Below are 24,517 nucleotides of genomic sequence, written 5' to 3'. Positions count from 1 at the left end.
CAGGTGTTCCCAAGCTCTGCTACCCAAACAGTGGGTCTCAGATGCCTCCTTTTCCTCAAAAACAACCTGTGACAACCCAGGCTTCCTCAGAGACAAAGGCCTGGAGACAGAGGTGTTTGGCCCAGGTGATTTTGCTGCAGGGACTGAGTACACCAGCAGTGCTTGCTGTTTTACTTCTCCTCCAACACAGGCTAAGGGGATCCAAGGCAGGGTTTTTGCTAACCTTTCCAACCCTCAAGTGCCAGTGATAAGGACAGGTCCTCCTTACATCTCATTACTCTTAAGAGAATTTCAAGCTCAACTCTCAAACCCTGCTGGTACAGTCCCACCACCTTCAGCAGGACAGCACAAGCTTAATTAAAGGCAGGATCACAATGTGTAGCAGGAAAATAATTACACCTCTCCTGGTGATTCACAAACAAGAAGAGGGGCTGGTTTCCCACGCCACCAGGGGCTGGGCTCACAGCAGCACACAGCAGAGCTCCTATGTTTGTCCCCAACCAGAGCAAATGCACAGGACTGTCACTGTGGGCAGGTGGTGTCCGCCAGCAGTGAAATGCGGCGGCTTGGGCAGCTCCTCAAAACACTCACAGCAAAACCAGATCACATATCTGAGCCCTGTGTTTCATTCACATCTTCCTGGTTAAACACAGGCTTGACATCTTAAGAATTGCCCATGGAGGAAGCAGAGACTTTGCTGCATGCTCCACAGCCAAGGTGCCGGCACGCAGGAGCACACGTGTCTGCCTTTCCAGTCTCGGAGACCTACAGGTAGGAGAAGTGTGAACAGAACTGGGGTCCCCTGCTTTTACATCTGTGATGAAAGAAAGAGCTGATCTTTGACAACTGTGCCAGTGGTATTGCCTTTGGGGAAAGCCAGCTGTGCAAGATTCAAGCAGAGCTGGAAGCAAAAACTGCAAAGCAAAACATGTGGGAGTTGAACAGCTCTAAGGTTAAACTCAGTCCTTCCAAGCCACTGTCTTACAGGTGAGGCCACATAACCAGAAAGACTTCTATCCCACAGGTGGCCAGCTTGGGCAGGATGCCAGTCCCACAGGCTGTACAGCTCCCTTAGCAGAGCAGAGCCAGGGGCATCCAGTTAACACTAGGTTGCATCACCAGAGCCATGAACGCAAGACACACCTTTCCCTGTATTAAGCGAAATGATGCAAGCAACGTATATTCCCAGAAAAGCTAGATTCAAGAAGGAAGATCACTCCACCTGAAATCTAGTGAGGATAACAGTTAATGGTAGCAGAGGTCAAAAAGGCAATCACCACTGCCGAGAGATGAGAACATCAGTTTGGAGCTCCAGCAGAGAGGCGGCACCTCAGCCCCTGCCAGGCAGCCCTGGTGCCACGGGGAGAGCGCCACTACGACTATCCAGGTAGACCCTTGCACCCGGGCGTTCCTCAGGGCGCCTCACACCAGTTACTCAGAGGCTCAGCCTGAGCCACCCAGGCAGGCATGGGATGAGAGCACAGGCAGTGGATACAGACCACTTGCCATCCTAAAAAAGCGGTCTTCCCAAATAACCGACTCCAACCTTAGCAGCATTTGATTCTTCGCTCCTCACAGCATTGGCCACAGATACTAAACTGGCTTAAGGGTGAGCATCAGGAGGATGGGGCCAGGCTCTTTTCAGCTGTGCCAGCAACAGGACAAGGGGCAACGGGCACAAACCACAACACGGGAGGTTCCATCTGAACATGAGGAAAGACTTCTTTACCTTGAGGGTGATGGAGCACAGGGACAGGCCACCCAGAGAGGCTGTGGGGTCTCCTCTGGGGACGTGCAAAATGTGCCTGGATGTGACCCTGCAACCTGCTCTAGGAGGACCCGCTTTAGCAGGGGGGGTTGGACTAGACAGTCTCCAGAGGCCCCTTCCAACCCCCACCATTCTGCGATTCAGCCTCTTCTGGCCACAAGCACATAATCACAAACACCTGAAAGGCAGCAGCCCAGCAAAGTCCCAAAGAGGAACAGCTGACACGCTGCAGCAGCCGAACACCAGGCTCAGCAGCCTTCGGCAGAGCTCCGCTTTGCACAGCCCGCCGTGGCAGGCCACCTTCCCGGTGCTCCAGCAGGCAGGGCAAAGGGGGGCTCTCCTCCCCAGCGGCCCACACACAGCACAGGAGGAGGGGACGCTCCTCGCCTGGCCACCCCCGGCAGGCCCACGACAAGGAGGAGATGCAGGGAGGGGCCTGGGCAGGGCAGGGCAGGGCAGGCATGCCGAGGGTGCTGAACAGGGGGGGCTCCGCACGCCCCCCCCCCCCCCCAGCGGCGCTCAGAGCTGGGGAGCCCTGGCACACACACAGGCTGCTCCCCGGCTGCAGGGACACAGCCGTCCCCGAGGCAGACTGGCCGGATTTCCGACTATTTAACCCCACGTATCAGGCCCTGAGGAATGTATTTCAAATATATAAAAGTACTTAAGCGTCAGGAATACATTCCAACTAAGACAAAGCAAGTTGTCTGCAAGCCAAAGGCTCTCCAGCTGCCTCTTCCCAGGCATTTAAGCCGGGACTGAGGAATGCAGTCCCCTCTGGGGCCGGACGGCAACTGTTCTCCCCGAAGACAGCACGCTGCTCGAGGACAGCACACAGGAGCAGAGCAGAATCTCTGGTCCAAATTAAATAACTAACTAATCCAGCGCCACAGAAAGGAAATCCCCAAGCCAGAATTAGATCACGACACCACAATTAACACCTCGCTATTGGGAAGAGCTGGGGGGGGGGGGTGTGTGCGCTACTGACAGAAGCAATTTGTGGTCTCAGACTGCATCTTAAACACAAAAGCCTACAAGTGCATAAACAGCAGGTCCCCCCTGCTGAAACCAGAGCACAAGCGACCCCCACCTCGGTCCTATACAGTGGCCTGGGAGGAATCCAGAGGACAAGTGCCACCGACCCATCAGCATTCCCTGCCGCAGACACGGAGCATCCAGTGGCATTTTCCACTGAAATACTGCAAAAGCATTAATCTGGACAGACTTGCTGGGATCATTCCATGGGACAGCGTTCTGGCTGCGGGTCAAGAAGCAAAACCTAATCTACACCAAACACTATCCGAAGACCTCTCCCCCCCTTTCTTACCTACTCTACATTTCTGGCTTTTCACCCAGCCCCCTCCCCGGCATACCACCACCTCGAGAATGGCCTTCTGCAGGATAACAAAGGGATCCAACCGACCAATCTAGTTTTTTTCTAAACCATCTTCTGACCAAAGAAGGGTGAACTAGCAATTACAAAAAAGCAATTTACTTATCTGTAATGCCACAAATATTACCAACGGGGAAAAATGCCCCAAGAGCTATACAGTAACCTGCTCTGATTGTTTCAAATAGGATTGTATTTTCTTGAGGCAGAAATCATTATCACCCTGTAAGTTTATACACAGATGCATCTCCAGCACTGAGAGGCACCATAAACAAACAAACAAACCGACCCAACAAATAAGCTCTAACCCTGAAACTGGGAAATTGAGACAAGGCAGACAAGATCAAGTTGATTAACTGGTACAGAGCAGGGCATTCGGACTACAGCAGACTGTACACTCAGGGTTCGTGGAAGCACATTCTGGGCACTGGAAAAGCCTTAAAGAAGAGTTAAGTGTCCCCATGTGGAAGGAGACAGCAGGAGATTCTCAGGCACAAAAGCCACAAACAACTCCTCTGAACAGGAAGAGTACAAAGAATAGGAAAGTGCCAAAGCAGCTCTCAGGGGAACAGCTCAGACACACACCATTAAATACCCTGAACTAGAAATGGAAAAAAGGAGGAGTCAGAAACCGAAGAGAACCTTGCAGTGCGCGCAAGAACTCTGCAGGCGGTCACATCCCTCTGCTTCAGCACACAGCGTGTCTTACCATCCACCACGCTCTTTCACCACTGTTCCCTGCATCATTCCAGTTTCTGTCAGGGAGATGGTGAAACAAGGTTATGAAATTCAGGAATATTCAAGGGGGATCGTATGTAACAGGTCAGAGGAGACCCAAAGAAGTTAACCTAGTCCTGTCTTCACCTCTAACCATCAATGAAACACCACCTAAAACATTCCTGGAAGATATTCAGACAATAGCCAAAAGAACTAAGGAGAGATCTTAGAGATGCAAGGAGATAGGGTAATGAGCAAATGCTCTGTAGGGCCACTGTGATACTGCATTTACACTTTAGAGGCAGCATCCTGAACACAAGCAAGGCAAGGTGAACATATGTCAGTGATTGTCACCAGGGAACAGGCAGAATACCGTAAGGTGCAAACTCGTTCCAAGCAGCAAACTCAGCAGCCGATGCACCCAAAGACATGGAAGATGTCACGAACCACACGACAGAGACACATCTAGAGGTTTACAATTACTGGGTCAGCTGAACCCAGGGGAAAGGCTGAGTAGGTGCTTTCATTGGTGACCTCCCTACATCATACAAAACCAGAGCAATGGAAGATTTGGTGAGAGGCAGCACCATTTAGGCTGTAGTCACCTAAATGATCGCGAACTCTTTGCTTCACTGAATCTCTCTGCCACTCAGTACACCTTTTTACCTCACTTTTACACGTAACTCAAGCTTTCTCTAAGACCTGAGCTCCTTTTGAGATCCACGTAAGGCAGCACACCCACGCTCTCCAGCAACAAATCTGACTACACACCTTGGAGCTCAGAGAGAAGTGAATATTAATAGTCAATTCTTATTTGTAGACCTTAAAGCATAAAATAATTTCCGTGCTCTTTTCTGTTCCCTTGTTTGTATGTCCAAGAAGCATATGTCCAAGAGTTTTATTAGCTCTTTTTTCCACAACTGAGCCTCGGCTATTACTGGTCCAGCACAAATCCTAAATCCCCCTAGTCACCTCCCAGGACTTATAAGACAGACAGTTACTGCACTGAGAGAAAAGAATAAAGGTGAAATGGCCTTCACTTATTTCAACTTCTGGGCAGCAAGCAGATCCAGAATACCTGGCTTTTGGAGAAACAAAGCCACATCCATTTGTACACATTAACTCATAGGGCTCCTGAACTCCTGGAAGGAATAGAGAGGCATGCCAACTCTGTGCACAGGTCTCACAGCAATCAAGTGAAACCAGTTTCTTGACTGGTTTTGTTAAACAAATGCAGCTTGCAGTTTTGACAAAGCCTGTGATGCAAAAAATTCAGGTGCAGAACAAGAGAAGGTGCCCACCGCACACTCAAGCCTTAATGGGCACCAAAGCTGGCTCACGCTGCTTACAGCACTGTGAACCACGGAGGAGCCCAGTCACCAGCATTCGTGGTTCCCTGACTTTCTCAGGGAAGGGCTATTAGCATGCAGAGATTAAAAGGAGCAGCTTTACTCCTCCGTGGAAGTAAATAAAACCCAAGATCCTCCTTGCAGGCCTCAGATGCCAGGAAATTAAAAGCTGCTCTTAATTAGCTTTGCAAGGCCCCACCTTGCCTTGGGAAAGTGACAAACACCACGCTCAGGTTTCACCCTGCTCAGTGCAGCAGGATCCCAGGCTCTGGACAAAGGACACCGATGCTCTTGCCCCAGGCCAACAGCAGCTAAACAGGAGGAACCGCTGAAACCCGGACTGTTTCTACCAGCCTAGAAATTGCCTTGCCAAGATGCAAATAGCAACAAGCCAGAACAGGAAGGAATCTGCACCGGACCCAAAATACCTCCTCTCCCTGGTGCTCTAGCCAGGTGTCCGTCCCTCATAATTTTCAATGCAAGCTAATAACAGCTCATCGGGCAGTAGGAAAAAAAAAAAAAGTTTACTGCACTGGGCCAGATTTGTCATGGGCATTTTAGCAAGGAAAAAGCAAAGCAGAGCAACTGCAAGCCTTCCACTGGGCAGCCCTAGGGTTTGCCTCTTCAGCACCACCACTATTCAAAAACTTGGCATCAAAAGCTAGCTCTTCAATTTCCTCCTTTTCCCCGGCTCTGCATGATCCCTCAGCCTGCCCCAACCTCACACTTCCCTGCCCAGGTATCCATCCAGCAGGTCTCCAGCAGCCTGTCCCTCTGCATGCTGCTGCTGACACAGAAGAGAGGTCTCCTCCCTCCTCCACATTGACTTCTTCGTAATTTTCAGTCCCTACTCCGCTCCACCCTCTCTTCCTCCTACAGCAGGTCCTTCGAGCTCTACTCCACCCAGGTTTCTTTCGACCTCTCCCTTTTGCCTTCCCATACTCTGAACCTGAGCACTCCTCTGAAAGCACATCAAGAGCCTCTGGATGCCCGACGATCACGCTCAGCTCCTGGGCTGTGACTGGCTCTCTCTGCCACCTCCAAATTCCTCCTCTGAATTCCAGACTGCGTTCATTCCTTTCTGGTGAGACCTGCACCTCTGCAGTGCTTCATGGAGAGTGGACTAAGTGAGTCAGGTAGCTTTTGTAGCTCTAATGTAATGATTTAGCAGGCTGTATCCCTAAAACCTATACCCTAGCTGATGGGCCTGCTATTTATCCTGCTGTTGTAGCGTGCCACACACTCACAGCCCTGCAGAAATCACTTTATGCAAGCCAGGTAAAGCAGAAGTCAGCATACAGCAAGGTATTTCCTCCTCTGGAATTCAGACACCCTCATGAAAAGCACAGTGAACTTATCAAATGGAATTTATCATTTTCCATTAAATCATGCTGTATCACCCTGGCAGCAAATCCCTGCAACAAGGCAGCAGATGCTCCTAACACAGATTTAATCTATCTCTTCGAACAACCAGAGTATAGCCACCATAATGAAAAACTCAGACCTGAAACCGGCAAGATTCCACATGGGGCAAATAAAAAAGAAGCAAGACAGAAGAATATTCAGCACTGCAGGACGGAGAGAAAGCAGGATTCACTTCTACAGCTTGGAAGAGAGAGTTCAGGAAAGCGCAGCGGTGTCATTCAGAAATGCCAGGAGGCAGGCAGATCATCTAATCAGATCAAGAGCAAAGCAGCAGCAGGAAGGGGACATGGGAAGTTCTGGTACAGAAGAAAATGGTGCCACAGAAAGAGCAAGAGATTGCTGGTGGTTTTGGACTCTGGAGCAAGTAAATAAAAGACAAAAGCACATCAGAGGTGGCCTGGTAGTGGGTGCTAGGTAAGAAAACCCACAGGAGAGGGGTCAGGTAAATTCAAACATTTTCAAGAAAGTTGTTTGCTAACTGTAAAACACCATGACTTTTCCAAAAGGCAGCTACCCCGCCATTCTTTTGCTTCAAGAATCACCTGCATGTGGAAGCCTACTCCAAAAATCCTGCCTGAGCCCTTAAAAACAAACTTGCTACCAAAGACCATATATACTCTCTAGTTCACATTTTTCTAACTGATGTCCATTTGCTGCTCTCCTCTCCCGACTCTACACACCCCCCTCAGTAGCCCTTTAAACTCTTCTCGCAAATAGGCACACACAGTCCTATGCTATAAGACAGGCACACTGCCCCCTCTCCCCACCCAATCTGCCTTCATGGTACACACAAATCCTCCTCCCAGTCTCTCTCTCTCAAACAAAAAGCACCTTTCTGTGAAGTGCTACTCAGCTGGAAAGCATGCTCCCTACCCCAACCTAAGACCTCTCCCATTGCCCTCCCTCAGAGAAAATACATGCCCAAAATAAAGAGTACTGCTGTTCCGTCTTCCCCTGGTGGAAGGGCAAATTATCTTCATCCCATATCCACCTTGTGTAACATGCAGATTCTTACTCCTACGTTAGGTATCTGCCCCTACCCACAAGGCCCTCAACAGCAATATCCTTAAATAATGCTCTTCCTGCACATGAATTATGTACTTGGGACTAAAAAGCCTTCGCTGCTCCAGCAAGTTCTATTAGCACAAACCATTAGGACACAGATAGGGTTAAACCTCAGGTGGATCTAACCTTTCGTCCTTGTTCCACCAAACTGCAGACCTCCTTATCAGCTGCCTCCAGACCACCCGTGGCACCAGCTGGAGGAAACTTGGGCTGGGGGGGGGGGGGGGCTGGAAAGGGGAAAGACTGGGGGGCTTACTTCTGCCCGCTCTTCCTGACGCATCTCCCAGGGCGCAGCATCTCTAGGCAGCAGCCACCAGCTCCTTGGCTTTTCTCAGGAGCAGTTAGCACTCAGAGGGGCTCTGCTTGTTTCCTCTGTTGTTCTGCAGCTGCACGTATATGGATGCTCATCTTGCTTGCGAGGGAGGGTGCATTCAGGTTTTGCTAGGCATGGGCTGATACCCGTCACAACTGGAGAAAGCCCATAGCAGCTGCACTTGGTACAGACGAGAGTGAGTACAGCAAGTCCAAAACGGTACTTCCTCTAAGACCCTCCTGGGATACGCGGCACAAGCAAGGTGGTGTCTTTGCATATATTCATCTTCGGTCGTTTTCTCTTGGTCCACTTCTTTCCTGAGCTCGCTAAACTTTGAGCATCCATTAAGTCATACGGTAAGTACTTCCATGCTTCAGCTTAACTACATTTTGCATGAAAAATTATTTCATTTATTCTGAACTGAGCCTTTTTTGGTTGCAGTTAATGCCTCCAGTCCTCATGCAAGGAGAAACAGTGGGCAGTTGCCCTCTGTTCATTCCCTCCAGGTCATCTGTGATACTCCAGAGCTCTGTCATCTGATGGAAGAATGGCACTATCTTTTTCAGACAGACTGAAGAGCTCTTGTAAACAATTATTTCCTTTGTGAAAAAGCTGTTGCATATTGGGTCTGACCACACCATTTTCTGCTCCCTGTTCTCCATACCTCTCCTGACTTTACTACATCTCTTTTAAGAATAGAGGACCATAATCTTATCTGTCTGTGCTCTATTGTTTTTCTAATAATTCTCTGCAGAACAGTCTAAAAATTTGGGGGAATTCAAACACCAGAGAGGAACCCCAGATCCCAGGATAGTTCGTGGCAAGAGCTCCAATGCTTCCAAGCCGAACAGATGTTAATAGCCGGAGTTAAACAACAGCCCTCACAAATACAAGCTGTTTGGGTGACCACAGGAAGGAGACAGTACTTCAGACAGGTACACAGTACCTGCCTTCACAGGCAGGACTACATCTATCTGATCACAGACTAAATAAAATGTCAGTATAAAATCTGCATTTATAATCTGGAAGGTGCTCTTCAAAAGCTAAACAAAACCCAGAAGTATGTCAGTCCAAATGGGTTCAATGTAAAGACAAGGTAGGACTATGACTACTCAGCGGGATACGAAGGAGTTGAGCAGCACGAGAATCGGCAAGTTCACTGCAGGTATGTCGCAATTAGCCTCCTCTGCAGAAAAGACACTCATTCATAAGCCCTAACCAGCCTGTAACACATGTTTTCCAGTAGCTTGGGAAATATCCCCACCTAAAGTATAACAAGATCCCAAGCTACATGATAGAAGAGAGCTGATAAAGTATCATACTAGTGTCTCCATACCTCAGCAACACGCCCTCAACAACTGAATCCCAGAAGCAGTCCGCCTCACAGTAGTGCAAAGGAAGACAAGCAGGAAAGGCAGCGAGAACACAAAAATACCAGAGAGCAAGAAAAAATATGCCATTTCTATACAAGTGAATCTGTTTAGGTAGGAATGCATAAATTGTACAGTTTAACAAAGCAAGCCAAATTATTTTGGCCTGAATCAAGAACGAGTTTTTGGTTTGCATGTTGGGTGGGTTTTTTTCCTCCAGATTTCACGGCAAATTTCCTAACATGTCAGTAATTCAACAAGAAACTTTAAAAGAAGAAATACTGACCTGTTTCTCAATTTTTTCAGTAAAAAGGTGACGTAGTCTATATTCACTGACAAGCATCTATCCAAACAAGCTATGGTCAAATTCTCTCTCTATGGCACAAGTAATAATTAATTATCGTTTTTAAAATGGTACAATTTCTACAGGGGATATGTGGTAAAATTTCCTCCAGAATATCCTACAGACCAGTAAAGCCTTAAGGCCTTCTCCCTCCTGAGATGCAGGTTCACATTCCAGTTCTTTTTTGCAGGACCCTGTACTCCAGATTACACAGTACAAGAGGCACATCACGTCCTTTCGGTTCCTGCTAAAAAGTACTTCAGGGCCCAAACACAAGAGCTCGGCCATTCCCGAGCCTCCTGCCTTGTGAAAACAAACCCTTTGGGAGCCACAAATGTCTGGGTCGAGCCGGCAGCTGTCTGCAGAGATCTCCAGTCCTCTGCATCTACGGAGAAACCGCGTCTGCAGCACGGTGCGTGGCAGCACACTAAAGATTTAGTACCTCTACGGATTTATGTATCTCTGCACGTTGCCTGTGCAGAGGGCTCTGTGGCTCAGCAGGATCGTGGCAGAAGTTGCAAGCACAGGCGGAAGCCCCAGGTAACAAGCATAAAGCACCTCTTTAATAAACTTGCTTGATACCTTCTGTGCTTTCGGGCTTAAACCAGAGCATTTGAACTGACGTTGTGCTTCGCTTAGCAGCACGCCTGGCTCGTAGCGCCGCCGAGTCGGGTAAAGCGTTTTCCTTCGGCGGGCAGGGGACCCGCCCCCGCAGCGCCCCGCACCCCGCTGCCCAAACCAGGGGCTCCCTTCCCGCGGCCAGCCGCAGCGGGCCAGCCGAGGGCCGCCGGTGCCCCCAGCCCACCCAGGACCCCCGCTCCCGCGGCGGGAAGCGCGGGGCAGCCGGCCGGGACTGGGACAGCCCGCAGCCGCGCTCCCCCGCCGAGGACGCGGGGGAAGGAGGCGCCGCGGGGAGGCCGCCGCCGGGAGCGGGGCCGGGTAGGCCGGGGCAGCGCCCGCCCGCTCCGCGCACGGGCCAGCGGGAGGCGGCTGCGGGGAGCAGGCGCGGGCGGCCTCGGGCGGCCCCGGCCGGGCGGCGGAAAGGGGCGGCCTCCCCGCCAGGCCGGACCGGGCTCCGCCGGCCTCCAGCTCCGTCAGGCCGGGCCGGGAGCGCAGGGCCGGGCGGCGGTCGCTCTCCCCGGGTGGCGGCGGGCCGAGGCCTCCAGCCGGGCCGGGCCCCGGCGGCGGGGCGCGGGAGGCCCACAACGGGCCGCGGCCTCACCTTGGGCAGCTCCCGCAGCTGGTTGGCGTCCAGCAGCAGCTCCTCCAGCGAGCGGCTGTAGCGGTAGATCTCCTCGGGCACGGCCTGCAGCGAGCAGTGCCGCCGGTCCAGCGCCTCCACGTGCCGGTTGCAGCGCCAGAGCGGCGGCATGCACCGCAGCATCGCGCCGGGCCTCGGCCGCCAGCGGCTGCGGGGAGCGCAGGGGCGGGAGCCGCCGCGCCGGGAAGGGGCCTGCCCGAGGGAGGGCCCGGATGTGCGCGGCGTGGGGGGGGGAGGAGGAGAGGCGGGCGCTCTGGGCCGTGCGCCGCCCCTCAGGCCTGGCAGCCGCGCTCGGGCCCCGCCGCTCCCGGTCGGCTCCTGGGGCCGTGCCCTCCCCCCCCGCCCCGCGAGCGTCGCTGGGAAACGGAGCTCCCTCCCGCCCTGCCCCGCCCGCTGCTGAGGCGCCGGGAGCAGCCGCCGGCCCGACAGGCCCCGCAGGCCGCGGTCAGCCCCAGCCCGGGGCGCGGTGGCGGCTGCCGGGCCCGGGCACACGGCGCAGGCGGCTCCGAGGGCAGCGCTGCTGCTGGCCCCCTCCTGCCGCCGGTGCCGCGCCTGCGGCCGAAACCAGCCCGGCGCCCGCCGGGAGCTCTTCGCCCAGGGGAAGGAACGTCCAGAGGGAAAAATAACCCCGACTCTGTGACACAGCAAGAGCTGCGGTGGGTTCCTGAATAATTTCCAAGTGCAACGCGCTCTTAACCGGATATCCAGCCTGTGGGGTGAGGCATCGTTAAGAAAATACTTCGAAAAAAGCTAGTGCCGCTGTGTAAAGTTCTGTGAGGCACCAACATTCCTCTTTTAAGAAGAGTGGTTAGACTAAAGAAAGTACACGAAGGGAATCAGAAGCGTGACGTAGGTTCTTGATGAAGGGAGCTCAAATGGTGACTGCAGACGTGACTGTGAGCCAAGGGGGACACAACAGGGGTTTGTAGAACAAGTGCTGCAAAAGGAGAAACAGATAACCGTGATGTACATCTTCCCCACACACATGGCAAGGCACGATCATGACAGACCGGGTTTAAAAAGCACAGGTGCTTTGGTTCTGGGACACATCGCCCAGGATGCTGCTTCACAACAAAGCGCAAGGTCCAAAGTAAGTTGCTGCCTCAAGTCATCCACAGGGCAACACAGTCCTCCTTGCTCTCATCCTCTATTGCTTGCGCAATTTCCTGGTCTCTTAATCACTGCCTTGTTTTTTGCCCAGTTATTACTGCTCATTTATCACCTCTTAATTTCCCACCTCCAGCCCAGCTGTGTCACCCAGCCATCTCCTCTCCAAACAAGAGCCTTTCTCCCAGCTGTTTTTGCCTTGCACAGAGGCCTCCACACCAGTTCTCAAGGTGGATGTTTAACTCGCAGTAAAACTTGGAGAGAGAAATTGTTCATTCCTCAGTGTTTGAATGTGGCATCTCCTCACATGCACCCTTGGGTGCCGCTCTGCCCATCACCCCGGGAACAGCCTTAGACACCAGCCAACCCAAGGCAGCACGCAGGCTCCTTCTATACACTCTGCTTTCCTCATACTGCAAGAGTCAGAAATATTTCTGCAACAAATAGAAATGAAAACTGACTAATAGCTGAGTGACATTAAAGTGTGAGGCACTGGCACTCATGAAAAGCAGGAGGAGGTGAGAGTTATCTGGGCAACTGCACGGCCTTTCAGCTTCACCACTAGTAATGGGCAATGGCTGTGAAATTCTGAAGGAAGGATTTTTAAAAAACATTTGGGTTTATTAGTCTTTTATTTGCCTCCATTGCAGCATATTCTATAACAGAGAAAGCAAAAGTACTAGCTAGTGTAAATGCATCAGTTGGTGTAGTACCCCAGCAGAAACCACAAAGCTAGGAAAAAACTGGGGGTGAATACAGGACCTGTAAAACAGATGGTGAATCAGCCATCAGGGAGTAGAAAGATGAGATTTAAATTTTAAGACCAGCTCTAAGCGTTTGTACCAAAATGTAGGAACATCCCAGCTATGTTTCCTAGAAAATGGAGGTGCAGCACAACAAAGCACAAACTGCGATACTTGGAAGACAGTTTCATTAGTAGGTCTCCCTACATTTCAGAACAACTGCAAGGTTACATCAGAGACAAAGAATGAGAATTTCAGTTACGCATAGGGCTCGCAGGTTAGGCTTGATGTAGGAGAAACAGAAACAATTCACCCAGCACAGAAAACAACACAGAAAGGGTGTCTGTGAGGGAGCTGAAACTACAAGGGGCGTTTGGATGGATCCAATGAATATAGCAGACAGGTAAGCAACTGATCACATAGGTACCTGTAGACATCTGAAATGCCTCTTTTCAGGTCACTTACAGTTCAGGAAAAAAATTTGCTTATATTGCCTACAATGAGACTAGCTACCAGAACCATCGTGACTGAGTAACTGAAAAACTCTTAAGGAAGGAGATTTTATAAATTTGATTCATTTAGGCTACTAAAACACTAATAATTGCAAGGAATCATATTCTGCGAAAGTACACAAATAAGGGTAAAAAGAAAACAAAAAAAGACCCATCAAAACTAAATGAAGATGTTTATACAAGAGCAGGTATGAAACCGATTGCTAATGCTAGTAGGTCTCCAGCAAGTTGGGAAAAATCTGTCAGTAAAGCTCAGCATTTGTTCTCATGTACTCTGCACATCTTCCCAGTGATAACTTCACCTTGAGACTATTCTCAAGGGCTCTGTAAGTGGGAAGAAAATGGTTTTACTGAAGAGTTCAGATCTTCAAGTTAGAAAAAAAAAAATCTGTAAAGCCTTTGAGCAATGGAAGCTATTCAACAGCAGCTACCTCAACAGGATACCTGTTGTAAGCTCGCAGTTTTGGAAGCTCTGAAGGCACCTAACATTGCTCATCTTGCAAACCATTGAGAGATGGAGATACAGCTCCATTTTCAAGAAATCAGGGATTTGATGTGCTTTTCTCTGAAAATCATCTTCCCTACTTGTTCAAGAAGGAAACTGGATTTTCTGTTTAAGCTTCTCTTGCTCTGTCCATCTGTTACAGGTGCAGCACTAAACCAGCTCTGCCTCCCACACGCTGAACTGCTGTCAGGGTTTTATCATCCCAACACAGGAAGGATCTGATGCTGAATCAGTGCTCACACACACACACTGACTTGCAAACCAAACTGAAGATAAAGTTTTATCAGAGATTACTGGAAGAGTCCCATCGCTGCCTTGTTCCCAGCCCTGTGTGGTGCCGCCTTAATTTGCAGGACTGTTTCTGAAACAACCAGTTTTCTGTGACCAGATTTACTATACTTGAATGCTTACCTGCTGCACAGCAGACATTGCATATAAGAACAGCATTCCTCTGCCCTGCAGTGCGTGGAAATTCAAGCCACTCACGTTTTCACTGGAAAACTGCACCCTATTTGCCATGCAGTTTCATTAAATTAAATTTATTTTTAATAATTTTATTATTATTATTCATTATCATTAAATATATCATTAAATAAAAAAACCCAAAAGGTTCATTGGGAAGCTTGGACCTAGAGTGTGTCCTGCAAAATAGCCAGACAGCTCTTTCTGTTGCAGACCACTGCCCTGGGCCAGCTGATTTTGCCAGTACTCTCTTCCTTCAGACTCAGAACCTCCCTAGAACATTGGCTAGATCTGTCACCCGTGAAGGCACCTAGAGCAGCTTCAGTGGGAAGTTCACTGAAACAGGCCCGGAGGGAAAAAAACTCTTTTCTAGAAGCCCCAAGTACTTCAGCTTCCTAGCCAGCTGGGGGAGGATCAAAGACAGCAGAAGGAGCAGAGCTGCATACAAAGGGCTCTGACAACACTCTTGACTACTTCAGTGGAACTTGCATGGATTCTGGGATGAGAAGTTCACAGAGTCCAGTGCTGCATGGTGCCTCAGAATGAGGATTTAGCTAGTGGTGTGTGAGGTGACATCCTTCTGTTTAGGAAGGCCCTCACCTGTGAGTTGTTGGCATCTGAAGCACAGTCATTCCGCGTTTGCCCCTGTTCCCTGCATGGGCCACCGCCTTGGGCAGGATGCGCCCTTTGTCTGAAACAGTAGAGCTGTCACTTAGCCCAGGTCCACTTGGTTTATTCTGTAGGCAGCAAGGACTGGGCATTGAATGAACACATGAAAACCTCAGGTGATCCGGTTCCATTTATGGAAAATAAATAACCAATTGGCAAGGCAGTTTTATTTACACCAGGGAAAAGACTGCCAGGGTGGAAGAAGCTGGGCCAAAGGCAAAAGGAAGATCCATAGCATCAAGGCTCAAGCTCTTCTGCACCAGTCCCCAGGAATTAGAGGTTAGATCCAAGAGAAAATTAAGGTACAAAAAACCCCAGTGCAAAATGCATGTGTGAGAGAGACTGACCTTTGCCAGCAGCAGCTGCACCAGGTCTTTGCAGGAGAGAAGTATCATCACTGAGAGGTCTGACATCAACAGGAACAGAAGGGATAAAGCTGAAGCTCTGCTTTGGGATCTCTCTGTGAGAGATCCAGGCATGATCATCAGGAAAGACTGACAGACTGCTTTAATATTAACACTCCACAAACCTGCCAGTGAAGAGTCTGGTAATTAGCTCATGGGCGCAAAACAAAACAAAACACCCTTGGCTGTAAATTCAGGTTATTTCAGCTACCCTTGTGTTTAGCTAGAGATAAAGGGCTACTGTCTTAGAAGCATTAAAATTAACAAGCCTTCTATAGTACTGTTAAGCCCTCTTTTCCTGTTAGGCATGCTTTTCAGAAGGATGGGGCAGTCATGCCTGTGTTACCAATATACAGTCCTGTCACCAATAGCCATAAAAATGGAGATCTACACAAGAGGCAGCACATACAGGAAAATGCTGACAAATCAGGGTTTTACCTTATTCATACTGAAAGTTGGCCCGTTTACCTGGAATGGAGACGATGTGGACAGAGTCTGTCCAAGTTCCAATGAGATACTGAAAAACCTTGTGTTACCTATTTTGCTTCAGACTGCTACATCCCAAATTATTTGGTCTCTTCCTGCTCATTTACTCTGCAGGAATACACCGGTAACCCAGTAACCCACAGGATTTACAGAATTTAAACTCGTACACAAGTCAACAGCAGGAACTAGACAAATAACAGCATTCCATGGGTTAAGGCCCTGAAATGTGAGGTCCAGGGCCAAAGAAAACACCAGCAGTATGCAGCTCTAATTGGTGCATATATGCAGAATTTAAGCTGGCGATTAATTATCCCTTTTGCCCAAGCATTCGAATCTAAGGCAAGGGACTCAAGACAAAGTGTTTCAAATCTGGGGCAGGTAGGGTGGGGAGAAACAGGAGCGACAGGTAAAGGAATGGACTGGAACCAGTTTAAGGTGAATTCAGATGAAAGTCTCCTGGAATCATAAAATACCTGACTGAGCTTACTCAAGCACCCGCATCTATTGGGGGCGAGACTGCAAGCCTGGTTTTTCAGGGAAGCAACCCTGTTAGAGGTAGGAGAGACATCTCAGGAGGGAGCATTGGTGCAGAAACACGCAAGCTCTTCTTTCCCTGTTTACGCTGAAATGATCCAGTTTAAAAAATTGAAAGCGAATCCTGCACAGCTGGTACCACGCTTCTGCAGCATAGTGTTTTTCTCACCTCCACTTAAGTTATATCCTCTAAAAACAGTGTCTTCGGGCTTACAGGGAAGGCCCCCAGTCTTACGAGAGCTGAAGTTTCTGACCCCTCTGCTGACAGGGAACCAGAGATGCAGAGTCAAGAAACGAAGGCCCATAGAGAGCAGCAGCCTGTTGGCCTCTACTTTCCACCAATGCTGTTTCCATTAGGGATTAGAAAAGTTTAACTCCTTACTGGTCAGGCCGAATCCGTAATCTCCAGCACTCATGCAAAGAGGTTTCATCCTTCCTCCAAACATTTTTGGGATGTTTTCATTAAAACTCAGAGCCTCCTCTGACAGTTGTCATCAGATGAAGCTATTCAATAGTTTGTACAGCTGCACCCAAACAGTATGCTGCCATAAATAAAGCAACAAAGCATCCCAGCTGCTTGGTTCTGTTTCTGTTCCATCAATTCTAGTACTAAGTAAGTTACACATGCTCTGCTTCAAGACATATATGGGCCTCTGTGACACACCACAGCTACCAGTATGATTATCATTATCAGCATATCTAAACGTTCAGACAAAGAACTACAGGAAGAAAAATTTGGACAGGTTTAGACTTCTTGTGTCTTTCATGCAATTACTGCAGATGTGTGCCAGAATCTTAATGAGATGAGCACAATTCTGTCCTAACTTATGGCTGCAAAAAAGTCTGGTTTTGTGGAGTCATGTGACAAGGTCTCCAGATGTTGAGGTTGCTTCTGCAAGCTGCCCACGGTTTTTAAATAACTCACCTCGAAGACCAATGCTGTCACAGAATCAACTGAGTAAGCCCTGCATAGATAAAACCAGCTGAAAACTCTGCACAGCGGTGTCCTTCTGTCAATAGGAAAAGCCTGAAAAAGCCTGAAGGTGAAGTAACTTGAAGACACCTTGTTACCCTGTCAGAAAACTGTTCAGACTACAACCATTTAAGAAGAGGAATATCAAGAAAGATTGAAGCCTCACAGGCTAATGCAGAGGTACCCATGCTTTTGTCTTTACTCCCACCAGATCCATGCCGCACCTGAAGACATCTGTGCTTTCCAGTTTGCTAAGAAAGCATGACACAAAATACAACAATTGGAAGAATGCATGATTAAATGGGAGGTGGTGATCGCACAGACATCTCTGAAGCATCACAGAAGAGGCAACAGGGAAGGAATGGTGAGAGGCCATCAATAAATTCAGGGAAGGGTCCAACACAACCAGTGTTCTCAGGGACCAAGAACCTGCCAGTTTCTCCAAAGGGAGGCTGTGCCAGTGCGACTTTGTGCTCCTCCAGCGTCATCCTTTCAGCCACCAACAGCTTCAGGCCTCCACAGTCACCCAGGTTAGCTATATGGATGGTGAACCCCTGGAACTTGCCCCAAGAGAGGAACACCACAACATTCAACACCACGCAGCGCACCCACCGATTATCCCCACTACCTTATCATCTTTCCCCGAGTTAAGTTTTCCAAGCCAGAATCCCCTGCGCTGAATGAACCATTTCAAATTTAAACACAAAAAACCATCCGCTCATGCCAAGCCCAACATGCTACTGACCTGCCATGCTAGCCTGCTGAATGTGTATTTCTATACCTGCTTCAAAATCCTAAATCATTATACACATACATTTGGCCTAAATCAGATTTCTGTTAAGGTATTTGGGGGTCGGACTAGATGACCTTTAAAGGTCCCTTCCAACCCAAACTATTCTGATTCTATGATCCCAGGGAAAAAAAAGCCCACCCTCGTTAATTTCTACTTTTTTCTCCTTAGGTTATTTTGTTTGCCAGCTATTCCTAATCAATTTATTATGTTCAGTCCACACTACAGCATTTTAATTACAGTGTTGTACAATGCCAGATTTTAGATCGGTATAATCACAGAATCGGTTGGGTTGGAAGGGATCTTTAAAGATCACCCAATCCAACCCCCTTCCACCAGACCAGGCTGCTCCCAGCCCTGTCCAACCTGGCCTTGAATATTTCCAGGGACAGGGCAACAATCCCTGCTCCAGGCAGCCTGTGCCAGTGCCTCACCACCCTCAGCGTAACAAATTTCTTCCTTGTGTCCACCCTACATCTCCCCCTTTCAGTTCAAAGCCGCCCCCCAGGTCCTGTCGCCCCAGGCCCTGCTAAAAAGCCCGTCCCCACCTTCCTACAGCCCCTGTAGGCACCGAGTGGCCGCAGCCAGGTCTCCCCGCAGCCTCCTCTGCTCCGGGCTGAGCCCCCCCAGCTCTCGCAGCCTTTCTCCGCAGCAGAGGGCTTCCAGCCCTCGGACCAGCTCCGTGTCCCTCCCCCGGCCCCGCTCCAGCAGGTCCCTGCCTGGCTTGTGCTGGGGACCCCCGAGCTGGGCGCAGTGCTCCGGGGGGTCTCCCCAGAGCAGAGGGGCAGAATCCCCTCCCTCGCCCTGCCGGCCACGCTGCTCGGGGTGCAGCCCAGGAGCCGGCTGGGTTTCTGGGCTGTGAGCGCATGTTGCTGGCTCACTGCCTTTTTCATCCACCAGTACACCTGCAAGTCCTCTGCAGGGCTGCTCCCCACCCCACACCTCCCCCAGTCTGTGCCAACAGTGGCGACTGCCCTTGTCCAGGTGCAGGGCTTTACACTTGGCCTTGCTGAACTTCATGAGGTTCACACTGGCCTACTCCTCAAGCCTGTCAAGGTCCCTCCGGACAGCACCCCATTCCTCTAGTAACTGTGCCGCTCAGCTTGGCACAATCCACAAACTTGCAGAGGGTGCACTCAATCCCACTCTGTCATTATTGTATACTATCAGTCCCAGGCCAGACCTCTGATGGAAACCACCGATTACTGATCCCCATTTTGACATGGAGCTGTTGACTGCAGCTCTTCAGATGCAGCCATTCAGCCAATTCCTTATCCACCTAACAGTTCATCCACTAAACCCACCTCTCTCCAACTCAGTTACAAGGATGTTGTGGAAGACCCTATCAAAGGCCACACAGAGGTCAAGACAGATGATCTTTTGTCAGACATTTGACTTATCAAGATATTTATGAAGTTACTTTTGTAAAATATCATCTTGTCAGCCAAGGAGAATTGATTGTACACAAAAATGTGTTAACACTTAAGCTGTCATTCTTTAATCTGCTCTCCCCTTGCATCAACTTTTATCCACTTTGGTTTTTTAAACCATCAACACCACAAGGAAACTCCCAGTGCGGTCTTTATACTTCTAAATCCAGAACAGGAGCAAATAGTGGAAAATGGAAGCTGGACAGACTGAGGCACATGAGAGGTGTTTTGGTTTTCTTTAGTAGGAATAAAACCCTGGAACAATTAAAAACAGTGAATTTTCTCCTGCATCACAAACAAAAGCAGCAAAGCAGCTGGGCTGCATTGTGAACTGGGGGTAACTGTGAGCTACCAGGATGCAGTCAGAGGTCAATGGGACCACCAGTGCCATTGGATGATGCCTTTCCAGAACAGGTAAGAAAGGACAAATGCCACTATACATCTGTTCAAGCAGGTCTAGTCAACTACACTCAAGAAAAGGAAAATTAAGCTAATAAATTCAAAGAAGGGCTGCTAGGGCAGACGACTAGGGAAAGAGCAAGCTGATCCCAAGACTTCGACTCTCAAAACACAGGCGGAAAACAACAGGCTTCTTAATTTGGAACAGATATAAAAACAGGGAAGAAGAAAGGTTGTTTAAGCTAACACGCAATATCGGTACAAAAAGTGAACATAAATCAAGTCATCAATAAAGTTAAATTGCAAATACAAATTTCTAACCTGCAACAGAAGAAAAGTAGAGTGTTTGAAACAAAATACAAAAATTTAATTTTAAAAACATCTCCAAGTTTAGAAGCAACCCACAGCTGCAGGCTCAACTCAGAATTCCCTACTGAAGTTCCTTTGAGATGATTCCTCCTTCATTTGAATGTCTAAACTGATTTTCTTCAGATCTGTGCTGTGTACCGGTTATGTATAACAAGCAATGTAGTACCCCCTTATATACTTAAAATAATTAACATGAGCTAATTCTGTTCCTACTCATCAGCTAGATACAAAGATTACTAAAATAAATGCATTTAAGATTTGTAAATATTACTAAACCTTTGAGCTCTCAACAAACTTGCCCCTCCTCCTGTTTTCCTTTCAGGCAAGGCATGTGTTCCGTATCACTGTCCACAGTACAAGGGCTAGATGTTTATTTCATAAATGCACTTTAGGAGCTACCCATCAACACTACCTGCACTCTCAACTCAGCTGTGATGCCTGCAGCCTGACTTGCTATTCCTGTTTTGGCACATTAAGGAAGGATCAGTAAGGGTAACTCTGATCCATCACTAAAAACGTGAGGTCCAAACTATGGTATCGGAATAAACACGACATGAACACTCTAAAAAGGTGCAGCAGGTTCAGTTCTGGGCTCTGACTCACGTTTGGGCTCCCAAGGTCAAGCTCCACATGCAGCTCCTCAGTAGGAAGGCTCCCTCCCAGCACCACCCAAGCTACCCTTCTCGTTGTGAATCCAGCAGCACCCTTAGGTGCTGCTGAAATACCTTACGAAGAAACTCCCTCCTCCATTCCAACCGTTTACGGCCCATCTCTGAAGAACACTGCTATTCCAGCCCCTAAAAGGTGGTGACCCGAGTGTTTCTGAAGTGACCACAGTGTAACGCAGGAGCACAAGCAGCAACCCCTCTTCAGGCTCTGGCCCCGCTCTTCCAGGCGGATGAGGCCAGACCCATGCCAGACTCAGCTGACAAGACGTCAGCCCCTTTAACACACACACAGATGCACACTAGCTTTCTTTGCGCTTTTATCCAAACTACAAGTACATCACAGAGATCTGTGCCCACCCTGGAGCATTCTTTACACATGGCTTAAAAAAAGACCAGACAGGCAGAGGGGGCAGGGGCAAAGTCTTTCAAATAAAGTTCATGCTGACAGGTCACTGTTATCAAATCTCTCCTGGTCATACACCTCTGCTACCACCTTTCTTCCTGCAAACCAGCGCCCGTTCAGAGCCTGAATGGCTTTGTGTGTCTCTGAGGCCATGGAGAACTCCACAAAGATCTTGACAATGATCTCTGCATCCTCCTCTTCTCCTTGCTTCTCCTGGTAGATGATGACCCTGTTTACAGCCCCAAATTTGCCACATTCTTCTGTCACTTCTCCCTCTAGGTCATCATCAATGTCCTTTGGATCCACCATGTTGCGAAGCACCATCACAGTGGACTGCAGAGAGAAGGGATAAGGGAATTAATACACCAAAGAGGCATCGAGATTAAATTTTCAAAGCCACATCAGACTATGCAGCATGCCCGAGCACCACCAGATATTCCAGTGCTATATCATTACCACATATTCCATGAAACCAACCATGTCTCAGGTTCTCAGGCATAAACTAGTAAATTTTTTTTCCAGGCACTCACAGCACCAATGCCTCGGTCACTGCCAGCTATGCTGTGGCTGGCCTCGGTCAGTGGGTCACGTCTTGTGCTTTTCTTAGACACATCTTTGAAGCACAAGTGACTTGCAGACCTCTTTACTTCTCGTGCTTTTGCTATCCAGTTATATTTTGCTTTGTTATCTTCAGCATCACTGTCATGGGATTTTTTGGTTGGTTGGGTTTTTTAAGACTTTTTGTCATCTCTAAAGCAGAAGGATTAACCAGGTCTTTTACAGCTCTGACAACTGATGGTTGACCAGGTACTTTCATTACAGGGAATAACAACATACAAGTCAAAGAGCACCAGCGACATACCTCTGCTATGTATTGCCCTTTTGCGACTGAGCACCTCTCTGTATCGCAGAATGGTTGAGCTTGGAAGGGACCTCTGGAGATCACCTGGTCTGAGCTCCCCTGCTGAAGCAGGGTCACCTAGTTGCCCAGGACCATGTTCAGATGACACTTCCAAGGACAGGGACTCCACAACCTCTCTGGGCAGTCTGGTTTTGTGCATTACACCCAGCTCTGCCACATCCCTTGCTCCCAGCTCTGGCCCTGCCAAACATCACCGGCTAAGCAGACACATTTTTTCAAGCTCAGTATCATTTTAAAATTCTCGTTCCAGTTCTTATTCACATGTCTGTGTAACTGCTTCTAAGGGCCCACTAGAAGAACAGCAAAACCAAAAGGGTACTTAGAGGTTGAGAATGCCAGGAAGCTTTGGGAAGGGTGTAGTTTAAGACTCTTCTGACATTGCTAAACTTTCTTCACACAATGAATTGGATTCTTTGGGAAAGGTACTTGTGACAGAGGAAACCTGGCTGCTAGGTCAGAAGCCCAAAGATGTATTTAAATTTATGTACCTTTTCAAAGTAAAGGAGAACACTTACTAACTCATCTGTGTCCTCCCTTATGAAATGCATGTCAGCATTATCCCTATTTAGCAAACAGAAGAAACATTGTGGATTCAGTGTCAAAGCTCAGGAAATCTGCGTATCAGACAGGAAATTCAATCACGCACAGGAACAAACCTCTGGTCATGCCTGAACAAGAAGCCCGATGAAATTATCGATACAGACCCTTTCAAGACACCCACCTTTCCACCCCACCACCCCCAAAAAAAAATAATCTGTAAATCTGTTTAGTGTTCTGACTTTTTCCATCATTCATTCTTGTCCTCTTTCTCACTAACTTCTGTGAAATTTTGTTTTTATAAATACCTCAGAATTCCACCCTGCAATAAAAAGTTGTGGGGAAAAGGTGGATTCAGTTTGGAATAGACAGCCCCTCACCATGTGCCAGTATCACTTCTTTAATTATAAGCCAAAAGGCCACGATTGTTTGCTTTAATGATGCTAAGTAAACACACAGTTTAATCAGACACCTCCTAGCCAAGCCTCTTCTGGCCTAGTGACTGGTGTGAACCTTCTCCGAGAACTCCGAGAAGATGCTAAAGACAGATGAAGAACCATCACAAGCGGCACACAAGCAGGCAGTCTTTGTAGTTCCGCATGAGCTCTGTGGGGTACCTACAACATGCGCTGCAGGAAGCCTGTACCGCATACAAACCCGTGCAGCTATACCACGTTAAGACAGGTCTAAACTTAGTAGCCTGACATACTGACCAATGGAACCAGCTCAGGGCAGTCACACTGCGCTCACCTCCTGTTTACGAAGCAATTTCTGCATCACCATATGACGGGCACTGCTGCCAGATATGCTCATGTGTTCCTGTTCACTCAGCATCTCTGGCCTCTCCGACTCCTGGAATACCTCCTCCTCTTCCTTCTCCTTTTTGACCTCCATCAGGCCCAGTGCTGGGGGACTGGCCAGGATAGGATTCACAACTCCCACTTGTGGAATAGTGACAGGAATGGGAGGTCGGGCAGGGGTTACACCTGTAAGAGTACAAACTCTGTAGCATAAAGGAAACAAACTGATGTTCTGCAACATTTGAGTACATATCGGTCAGTGACAAAGAGGATTGCAGAATCTAGATGGTTTTATTTGCTCTGCACCAGTGACAACCAGGGAGACATAAGCAGTAACTTAGCATACCGCATATAAGCGCCCAATGCACACATCATATACCTGCCTAGAAGGGAGACAGAGTGCAGGATTTTGCATGGAGTAACATTTATTCTGATTTTCACTCAGCATACAAGGCATTTCTGCTGTGAAGTTCATGTCCCTGTCATGTCTATTACATACTAAAATAAATTCCTGCGACGCTGCAGAAATAAAAAAACCAACAAAAACAACTCTTGACAAAGCAGGGCAAGGAGGAGGATTTCATCTTCAAATTCTCCTTAGGTGTGACCCCAGCTACAGAGAACCGTGCTTTGTAACTGGTATAAAAGCGACGAAAAGTAAACATACCTGTAATGACTCCCGGTGCCTGTGCTGCCATTACAGCCTGTGGCAGCGCCCCTAAGGGCTGGGCCAGAGTCAGTGCTGGAGAGACCAGCCCAGGGGTTGCCAAAGTACCAAGAACTGCAGCTCCTGCCACCGCTTC

The 24,517-nt window shown here is 48.8% G+C and overlaps 2 protein-coding genes and 1 long non-coding RNA gene across 36 annotated transcripts in view; 1 reads left to right on the top strand and 2 right to left on the bottom strand.

Annotated features, from left to right (window-relative positions):
- The window catches only part of SCRIB (scribble planar cell polarity protein), a 116,560-nt gene extending 105,365 nt beyond the window's left edge, over positions 1-11,195 (bottom strand). For 14 of the 27 annotated variants that reach the window (XM_037378796.1, XM_037378767.1, XM_037378768.1 and 11 more), the window contains exon 1: positions 10,963-11,195. In XM_037378796.1, coding sequence (XP_037234693.1) covers positions 10,963-11,124 — 162 coding nt within the window. In that variant the 5' untranslated portion in view covers positions 11,125-11,195. The remainder of the gene's footprint in view (positions 1-10,962) is intronic. The other 13 variants (XM_037378776.1, XM_037378782.1, XM_037378788.1 and 10 more) reach the window with 1 other exon arrangement.
- Positions 11,196-12,097: 902 nt separating this feature from the next.
- On the top strand, positions 12,098-14,420 carry LOC119144022. The gene is made up of 2 exons (XR_005102929.1): positions 12,098-13,254; positions 14,011-14,420. It is a non-coding gene; the product is annotated as an uncharacterized LOC119144022 (long non-coding RNA).
- A 5,806-nt stretch (positions 14,421-20,226) lies between these two features.
- PUF60 (poly(U) binding splicing factor 60) overlaps positions 20,227-24,517 on the bottom strand; it is a 32,180-nt gene continuing 27,889 nt past the window's right edge. For all 8 annotated transcript variants that reach the window (XM_037381283.1, XM_037381284.1, XM_037381289.1 and 5 more), the window contains 3 exons: positions 24,382-24,517; positions 23,665-23,900; positions 20,227-21,788 (listed from right to left, as the gene is read on the bottom strand). In XM_037381283.1, coding sequence (XP_037237180.1) covers positions 21,489-21,788; positions 23,665-23,900; positions 24,382-24,517 — 672 coding nt within the window. In that variant the 3' untranslated portion in view covers positions 20,227-21,488. The remainder of the gene's footprint in view (positions 21,789-23,664; positions 23,901-24,381) is intronic.

This window comes from Falco rusticolus, chromosome 3 (assembly GCF_015220075.1).
Source record: "Falco rusticolus isolate bFalRus1 chromosome 3, bFalRus1.pri, whole genome shotgun sequence".
Classification (NCBI taxonomy): Eukaryota; Metazoa; Chordata; class Aves; order Falconiformes; family Falconidae; genus Falco; species Falco rusticolus.
This window is presented reverse-complemented; position numbering and strand designations above follow the sequence as displayed.